The 9489-nt window shown below is 41.2% G+C and overlaps 1 protein-coding gene across 1 annotated transcript; it reads left to right on the top strand.

Annotated features, from left to right (window-relative positions):
* The first annotated feature begins 2012 nt into the window (after nt 1-2012).
* On the top strand, nt 2013-9100 carry atxn1b (ataxin 1b). Its single transcript, XM_084435317.1, has 3 exons — nt 2013-2378; nt 5489-7586; nt 7699-9100. Exons 2-3 carry the CDS (start codon nt 5697-5699, stop codon nt 8290-8292), a joined length of 2484 nt encoding a protein of 827 aa, XP_084291443.1. The 5' UTR covers nt 2013-2378; nt 5489-5696; the 3' UTR covers nt 8293-9100.
* Nucleotides 9101-9489: the final 389 nt, after the last annotated feature.

Genomic DNA, 9489 nt, shown 5'->3' with positions numbered 1-9489 from the left:
GTTGTAGGCGGTGTGAGTACTACCAGCCCTTAAAGTCTCTACGGCTTATGGTTCGGTCTGCCCGATCAGTTTTAGATGGAAAATGCTGCATCATGGGAAAATTAACAATAACAATAGTAATTGTATTATTAAAAGAATAAGAATAATAATAAGAAGAAAACAGAAACAGAGAAACTAAGACGGAACACTTCATCGCTCTTTCATCTCATCTCCCTAGTGACTGGTTAAGGCAATACCTCAACAAACAGTAACATAGCAACTCTCCCAAAATCTCCTGCTATTAGAAAGAATGGAGATATATCACAGACTGTCTCTCTGTAGGGCTTTTTAGGGTTTAGACACTGAGCCATCCAGAGTGAAAATAGTACAGGTATTCTCTGAGTCTTCTTAACAGTCTCAGCCGAAGCTGCTGGACGCCTGTTGCCTCTGGCAAGAAAAATTTTATAGAAATAATGTATAGAATTGTCTTATAACAGTTGATGCTTAATAATTATATGAAAACTGTGATACTTTTTCCTTCAGAAACATTTTATGAATAAAAAGTTCAAAAGAACAGACTTGTTTAAAACAGAAAAATTTTGTATCGTGTATTTACTGTCACTTTTGATCAATTTTGCATCCTTGCTGATTAAACCTTTGAACAGTATATATATTATATGTAACTATTATGGCCATTAAATTTTACATGTGTGTGTTTTACTCATGTAAACTAATAATATTTATAAGTTTATGTTTAAGATTTTAAAACCTCGATGACACAAAAGAAGATTGGGATTCCTCATAAAGATCAAGAAGACGACACATTGAGAGATGTCCATTTTTGAAGAAGTCTAAGTTTAGTGTGTTGAGCTGTCCAAAAAGGAGTTTCCTTTTATATACTATATGATGGCTTTCTGTCTGTGGTTTGGCAAACACACCCAATGCAGTGCTAAGATCTGCTCGGAGAGAGTAAACCAGGCCAGGCTAATATTAGAGGTTACATATTGCTGATGGCTTTTCTATGTTCCCAGCATTTCTCCTGGTTGACAGCACATGTTTCAAACACAGGGTGTTTTCAGATCTTCTCAAGGTTGTGTGTGAAGATAACATTTTTGTATGTGAGTGTGTGTGTGTGTGTGATGGAACAAGTGACTATTTGCATGTGGTTCCCCCGAGGGTGAATTGCAACTACTTTGCATGCTTAATGTGAGAGACATATGTTTGTGTATGTGCTTATTTTGGTGCGTGCATTTGCATTATAATAAAATGTGCTTGTTTTTGGTGTATTCTTCTATACTTAATATTTAATAATGGACCTTTGAATATTGTGTTGGACAATATAGGGGGCTTTTGAGTCGAATATGTGAGTAATTGTGCAATTCTGGGAGTCAAGTGTAGGCCTAGGCTAATGATAATGAAACATTAAACATGAATTTATCCAATTAGAGAACGTTTAGTATACATGCTACAATGGTTCTCTATATGTTATCACACAAAACCTCCCTGCAATGTTAGTATATGTGCCATCAGTAATTGGTTTCCAAAGAAATAACCATTGCATACACTAACGTTAGGGAAACCTGGGTTTATTTCAGGGCAGACTTATATAGCTCAATGCAAATGTGCTTATTCTGATCACACGTAATGGTGGTGAGGCACTAAATTAGTTTTCCACCGAGAGAAACTAATTAGTTGTAGAAAGAAAGTGAGAAAACGCCTAGAAACCCTCACTAAGACTCTCTCAAGAGAATTTCATGGTCTGTGGTGTGTTTGTGTTTCTCGCGAGTGCAGTGGTCTACGTGAGGGTACGTGTTCCTTCTAGTATGCTCGGTCCCTTGCTCACAATTTTTCTTCCTCCCTCCCTCCCTTTCTCTCTCCCTGTCCTTCCCTCTCTCTCTCGCTCTCTTTCTCTGTCTCTCCATGTGTGTGTAGTCTGGGCGCCCTGCCAAGTGGAGTGTGTTTTTTGAATGAATACCTGATGAGGCTGCTGAGGCTGACTGGGGGAGGAGGAGCCGTGTTCTCTAGAGCACTGTGTGTGTATGTGTGAAGAGCAAGAGAGAGAGAGAGAGAGAGAGAGCTGGCAGTCAGTGTGCCTTGCATAACATACGCTGTAGCTCTCACACGTAGGGCTAGTGAAACAGCGCAGACAAGGGGACTTCCTTTACCCTCGGCCCACCGAGCAATTGTCGAAGGAAGTGGAAGAGAGTGAAGGCAGGGGGAACATTGGACATGGAAGAAGACATAAATCAGAGGACGGCGTGTGTGACCTGATAGCAGAGCTAAACCTGGACAAAGGACAGCTTGCCAGTGGGTAGAGTGAGTTACACTCGTAGTGCAGAGAGAAAGAAAGAGAGAGAGAGAGAGAGAGAGAGTTGTTAAAGGCTCCCCTATAAAGAAAGGTAAGGCATCACCCTTAGATGGAATGTTTGATTGGTTTTCAATCATACATGCTTATTGCACGATTATTCTTCAATCCCAAGAAGAGAAGAAGATATAATGTGCATGTATCTGAGAAATTATTGTATTATTATAGTATATTATTAGTGTAGTATAATTACCAATAGGCTTTGCAGAAATAATTGCAATTCTGTGCAAATGTTTCAGTGTTACTCTGCATGTTGTGCTCTTTTGCTTGTAGGGTGAGAGTAGAGAAACAGGCTTTAGCCTTTGTAAAGGCAGCAACAGCTCTGTTTGGATTCATGTCTAGCTTAGGACTCCCTAGACTGCCTCTTAAAGGGACAGGCGCCCATATAAAAGGTCGTTAAGTGCAGAAAGAAGCTGCTTACGGGCGCTTAAATGGACATGAGTAAAAAGCCGTTTTAGTAGATGGGCATGTTTTTTGAGGAAAGACGTTAATATGAGCATTTCATTTTAGAGAAGTTATGTTTGTATTTGTATACATTATCATTGGCACGGGCTCAGTCATCTCTGAGATGACATCATTGAAAAAGGTGTCACAGCACCATGCAAGTAATGTTTTCCTGAAGATTTTGCATGCATAGAAATAACTTTGTGTTACAATACGTATAGCAACATTTGGTTACCTATTTGTTTGTATAGCAGATCATTTGTGAAATAGGAATATTTACATTCTGAAGTCTTTGTTTTGTGTCAATTATTCAGATATCTTACATTAGTGTCGGTTTATTTACTATTAGTGTGTTAATGTGTTTGCACGGGTTTATTGGTGTGAATATGTTGCGTTGATGACATTTGATCTGCAGTGGGCCTGCAGAGTATGAGATCTGCTGTTAAAGAACTAGAAGGATTCTGCAAGTTGTTAATCTATCTAGCTCTTTGGCCAGCCACTAGATGTCCCTATAAGGGATAGTAAAACCTACAACTGAAATCACTATGATTTATTTAAGAAATTAAACAATGTCTTAATAAAGCTCTAAAGGGTTCCGAGGGTTAAATGTAGGTTTAAGGGATATAAAATATATTTAGTTCAATTTAGTACTCTCATTGAGGTTTTTTCAATAAAAAACCCATCTGTTGTTGTCATGGACTACAGCTCTGTGGCACTGAAAGGAGAAAGAAAACAGAAATTAAGCATTACTTTTATGTCTGTGCAGCTGTATTGCCTTGCAGGCTTAGTTTAAGTTAGCTATTTTGAATTGTGGGTGTATTTCAGTAGTGCTCTTTGAACCTCCCTGCAAATAGACAGGCAAATATAACACCCAGTAAGAGAGAAGTAGACATACAGACACACACAAATAATGTGTGAAATGTACGTATTCTTGAAACTTTCTCACAAATGTTTCCTTTTAAGTTCTCATCTAAGCTGAAATATGATTTCTCCTTGTATATATAAGGAACCAGCAATTTAATACATGCAAGTATACTGACGGCTGTAGTAGGCTACATCTTAGAAACACAAAGCCCATTCATATATTGCATTCAGAATTCTTATTATATTTAGTCTTATTTTATTATAATTCTTAGTCGATTGGGCTTGATATCCACAGATTCAATCTCTCATTAAAGCATTTGTACAATCCAATGAATGGCTGTCTGTCTGGTGAGGTTAATGGTAAACAATATTGTCTGCCTGCATTGTGAATTTTTGTGTTTTTCCTCCAGTTTTAGGATGTGTCACTCACAAATGTTTGTTATGGATCCCTGTGATTGCATGAAATGGTACAGGGGAATGCTGCAGTTATATCTAAATGTAATGTTTTTTATGTATTTTTGTTACGTTGTATGTGTTGAACAGTGTGAAACTGTGATCTAGTGATCACTACCATTCTATTGTTCTTTGATTCATGAGCACTCTGCACCAAATCACATATGCATAAGTGCGTATCAGTCCAATGGATATGCTGATGTGTACGTGTGTGTATTGTGAGCTGTGTACAATAGACTGAAGCATTTAATGGCTGTGTGTGGTGTACGCTGTAGCAGGGGAAAGTAGGACAGTGATTGGTGCAGATCTACTGTGGTGAAGGGATCTCACCCTCCCTCCCTGCCTCTATTCCCCCCTCCTGCACTCTCTCTCTCTCTCTCTCTCTCTCTCTCTCTCTCTCTCTCTCTCTCTCTCTCTCTCTCTCTCTCTCTCTCTCTCTCTCTCTCTCTCTCTGTCTTCTCCGCTGTTACACTCTAACTCAATAACCCTGCTCGCTTGCAGGCAGAGCTCAATGTGGGTCAGGAGAGCCAGTGTTCTCTCTCTCTCTCTCTCTCTCTCTCTCTCTCTGTCTCTCTCTTCCTTCATCTTTTTCCTGTCCACACACTCTCACTGCATGTTAAGTTTGAACCCTGTGCTCTCTTTATCCTCACTGATGTATGTAGATGGACATTATGTATATGCAAACATTATGAGCTTGAGCCCTTGAAGCATGAGGAGGATTTGGATTCAGATTTGATGATGGAGATGTGTTATCTGAAGTCCCTGATAGAACTATAAATTATCACTTGAATTTTACTCAAAATGTATTACCATTCTACTCACTGAATGAATTTCAACATTAATGTTGTCTTTTTCACTAAACTGATAAAGTGTGGTTTACACTGCTAACACATGGAATTGAAAAGGAAGTCAGAGTTGTCAGTAGAAATGCTGAAGTTATGGCTTGGTTAGAATGGGCCAGTTAGCTATAGAGTGGTGCCGGTGTGACATCACTTTGTAGGCCAAAACACGGAAGCGAATTCGCATTTTAGCACTTCCGGTTCCATCGTCCCGAAGTCAATGGGTTTTTTAAATGGGGTTTTGGTTAAATGGCTGAAATAAGGAAAATCCTATTGGGTTTTTGTCGAGGGAACCAGTGTGATGCTAACTGCTGGTTGGCCTACAAAGTAATGTCATACCTGCACCACTCACCACTCTCAATTTTCTGTTGCTAATCAAATTCAAGTATGTGCCATTTCAAGCTATTTTTTATTTGGCACTCATAACTGAATGGATGTTAAGGTAAAAAAAATAACATAATATGCTACTTTTAGGCAGATGACTCAAAGGCAGTGCATAAAGGATGCAGTTTCTAATTTTTGTTTTTTTGTCTGTCTGATGAAGGTACGGACTTATGACCATCAGTGAGAGATGATTCCACATGAAGCACATGGATCCTTTCATTACAAGAGTCCTGACAATACGCAAGACCAAGGTAAAAGCGGAGCAAAGTAATACAACTATGAAAATCTTGACAATTGAGTTCTATTTTGCACTCTAAAAAATCCCGATCAAGACAAGTGGGTTAAAATACAAGAAAAACTCCAAGACCATGAAGTCTAACCAGGAGCGCTGTAATGAGTGTCTTCCGCCGAAGAAGCGGGAGATTTTAGCTCTGGAAGAGAAGCAGGTGCTGGTATCAGCTGCTGTTAGTGAGAGCCAGAGTGGAGAGAATTTGGCTTGGCTAGCCAGTGTTGCTACCATGGCTAGCATGGCCCACATCCCCAACAATGCAGGCCCATTACAGAGCAACAGGGCAGATCCTGACAGCCCCCCACCATCAAATAAGGCTCTCACTGTGGTGACAGAATATCCTCCAGCTACTTCATCTGCTGGCTTTTCATTCTCTTCCAATAGTTCCACATACAGAGGAGTCTTCTCCGGGCCTACCGTGCTAACAGCCAATCCTACGGTTCTCTCCACAAGCCTTCCTCAAACCATAGGCTCCGTCCAATATACACAACTTCCCCCAAATCTCCAGCTCATAGGGCCCTATACAAGTTATATCTCTTCACAGATTGTACCATCCACATCCAGTCCAACACAGCCACGGAGGACACCACAAGACGTCTTGGCCACAACAGCTGTCATCTCCCAAGCATCCAGCATTGATTCACAGAGTCATCATGTGATTTCTTCTATATCAAATGTTTCCCACAGTCAATGCATTCAGGTAGAGAGTGCTCCTTTGGGTTTGACAGTTTCCTCCCCTTCTGTCCAACTTCCCCTTCAAATCCATCCACACTCAACTGTCCTTGCCCCTCATGCCCTGGCTCTCACCCCCTCTCAAGTGGTTCTACATTACACCGATGGCTTCATTGCAAAGCAGCTGGACTCCCATCCCAGAGAGGTGCAAAATGGTGCACTAGGAGAGGTTACAGTTGTCAAGCACAGTACTACTATGGCCAAAGGGATCTCTAGCCAACCAGAAGGTGACCAGAGCCACAAGCAAAATCATAACCTGGGCCTCCAGACCCAAGCTCAGGTTTTGCTCCCAGCAGACTATAGCGCTCATGACAGAGCAGGACTGCAGACATCGCTGATGTTGGTATCCAGTAGCCACCTTGCAGCAAACAGTAACTCTGAGTTCCAAAATATCTTGGCCAAGGACCACTCATCTTTGCACCTTGCTGAGAGAGGAGGTATCTGCCTAGGCAAGCCAATGTCCAGAGTGTCTGCTCTTACTTCCTCAGACAGCCAAGTTTCTCCGGCCTCCACCATCTCCCAGCACACACTCCTGCAGGCTCCTCACAACACTCCCCAACAGGAGCTCTCCACCAGTCTTTATCCTGCCACACAGCTCCCAATTATTGGCTACATCACTAGTGCTTCTGGTGGACCCCAGCAAGCAGTAACTGGTTATCAAAGCAACCTGCCACAGCACGTGGTGATCTCAGGCAACCCCTCCTTGCTCATTCCGGTTAGTGCCACTAACATCAATCCATCTACTGCTGAGCCAGAGGTCACCCACTGTTCTGTCATCCCTAGTGTAGCCAATGCATCAACAGCTCTGCCTCAGACCTTTATTAATACATCCCCACCTGCAGTTTCAGTCCTAGCCAATGGTAAAGACATCACAGGGTCTGATGGAAGTCATGCCCCCTGTGCCATGCCAAGTCCAAGCCAAATACAGCTGCCTGTTCTTTCAGCCAGTGTAGTGGGATCTCCAGTCCCTGTAACACCTCCAACATCTACAAGTCCTCAAAGCTCGCCATCATCACCATCAGCGGGTCTACCACCATTCTTCATGAAGGGCTCTATTATCCAGTTGGCAGACGGTGAGCTGAAGCGTGTGGAGGATTTGCGAACAGAGGACTTTGTGCAAAGTGCAGAGGTGAGTGGAGAACTGAAGATTGACTCCAGCACTGTAGAGCGCATAGAGTGCAGCCGAACACCCAATGCTGTCATCATACAGTTCTCGGTGGGAGAGAACAAAGCCCAGGTTAGTCCGTTTCTTTTTAAATCAAACTCACTTACTATGTTAGCGGTAATCTTCGGTAGTGCTGAATGTACCTTTGGAACTAAAATATAAATATATTTTTTCTCTATTTTAGGTGTGTGTAGAAGTCCTGGTGGAATACCCCTTCTTTGTGTTTGGTCAAGGTTGGTCATCCTGCTTCCCTGACCGCACCACCCAGTTGCTAGCTCTATCCTGTGCCAAACTCTCTGTGGGTGATGTTTGTATCTCTCTCACCCTTAAAAGCCTAAAAAATAGCATTCAAAAGAAAAATAATTGTTCAGCGTCTGCGATGAAACACAACAACCCTTTGAAATCAGCCAAAAACAATGGGTCCATTGAGGAAAGACCAACCCAAATGGAGGATCTTAAGAAAGGACACAAAATTACATCAAGAGTGGAGAATAGTGTCGAAGGAACAGTGGTTGAGACTTCCAACCAAAGAAATTTGTTGACCCTCTCAGAGAACGGGGGCATAAATCCTCAGACAATGGTCAACCAAAACAACCAGGCAGAAAAAACATACACATCTAGTGCAGAGAGAGCAGTTAGCCGCAAGAGGAGATGGTCTGCCCCAGAGAGAGGAGAAATGTGGAGGTCACAACAGGACCCTCAGATTTTACCCAAATTTTCCTTCCTCCCACATCAGCTGAAGGTCAGCATTGAGGGCCGCTCCAGCACAGGTTGCTGAGGGCCTTCTGAACACCATAGAGCAGTGATAGGGAGTTGATTTCTTTCCAAGAAATACATCAATTAGCCTTACTTAATTAATTTGAGAAATCACATAAAGTTGATCAACTGAATAAAATTTGTTTTTGCTTGGTGTCCAATGCTTTTGCTTCAACCACAAAGACTCACAAAACTTTCCCCATCACTGCCATGAACTCAAAGAGGAACAAGGAAGAGCAGATTTTCTTTTTGTTACTTTGCTTTTTGTTACTTTGTGTTGCTTTCCTATGACATTCATATCCAGGTTACTGTAATGTTATATCTTTTTACACAAGAATGTGTGTGATCATTTGAGTCGTCTCATATGTAATATTAATCTTGAGACTTTCCTTTTAAATCAGCTGGACATGACAATTTTGGGTTGTATATTGCAATGCCTGACCATTTATTTTTTTGTTGCTACAATTAGCTTGTTACACATTTAGTGTCTAATTTAGTCTACTGTTGTGTTTACTGAATTCGTTCATAATCAGGGCCTTGACTGGATAAGGACCGTTACAAGGAGTGATGGCAAAAGGTGAACAGTGAGATATGAAATTTGTGTGAGTATTATTACAAGAGATTTCGAGGAGTTGTGCGAGCACGTTTATCTTGACAGAAGCCACCTTCTACTTGTTACTGCCCCCATAATCCTGTGCTTATATAATGTCAGCTGAGAATGACAGGCTTTGCTCAAGTGACTACTTTGAATCATATCTAGTCAAGTATAGCATCAAGATACATTGAATGTTTTATCCTTATATTTTAATTAAATTGCTGATAGTCTTCTAGATATGCAATACTGAGCTTTCACATACCTCATATGTGCATTTAGCAAATAACCCAATCAGATTGCCTCATCGAATCTGTGAGTGAGAAAGCGTTGAAGAAATCTTCACATTGTCAAACTGGCTATAGAAAGGTCTCCGCTCAAGTCAGAATTAGCACTTTAAAGAAAGGTTAAGGGAAGTCGAATTAATGAAAGGTTGGAACCATTCCCACTTCTGTTTTGTTACAACAACAACAGACAGTTTTGAGTTCTGTTAGTCATTTTGTGCATTACCATCCATTTTATGTGCAAAGCACCTCTCATTTAGTATTTTTAAATTGCTGATGTCTTCTTTACACTATTTTAAGTAATGTGGGCCTTTCTCAGTCCATCTGCAATAATGAACTCTTT

The sequence above is a fragment of the Rutilus rutilus genome (genome assembly GCF_951802725.1).
Source record: "Rutilus rutilus genome assembly, chromosome: 17".
Classification (NCBI taxonomy): domain Eukaryota; kingdom Metazoa; phylum Chordata; class Actinopteri; order Cypriniformes; family Leuciscidae; genus Rutilus; species Rutilus rutilus.
This window is presented reverse-complemented; position numbering and strand designations above follow the sequence as displayed.

What these genes read in the sequence shown, in the direction of transcription:
- atxn1b (XM_084435317.1), top strand. Translation starts at nt 5,697, where the DNA reads ATGAAGTCTAACCAGGAGCGCTGTAATGAGTGTCTTCCGCCGAAGAAG. An exon ending in TGGGAGAGAACAAAGCCCAG is followed by an intron (nt 7,587 to 7,698) that starts GTTAGTCCGTTT and finishes TCTCTATTTTAG; the next exon opens with GTGTGTGTAGAAGTCCTGGT.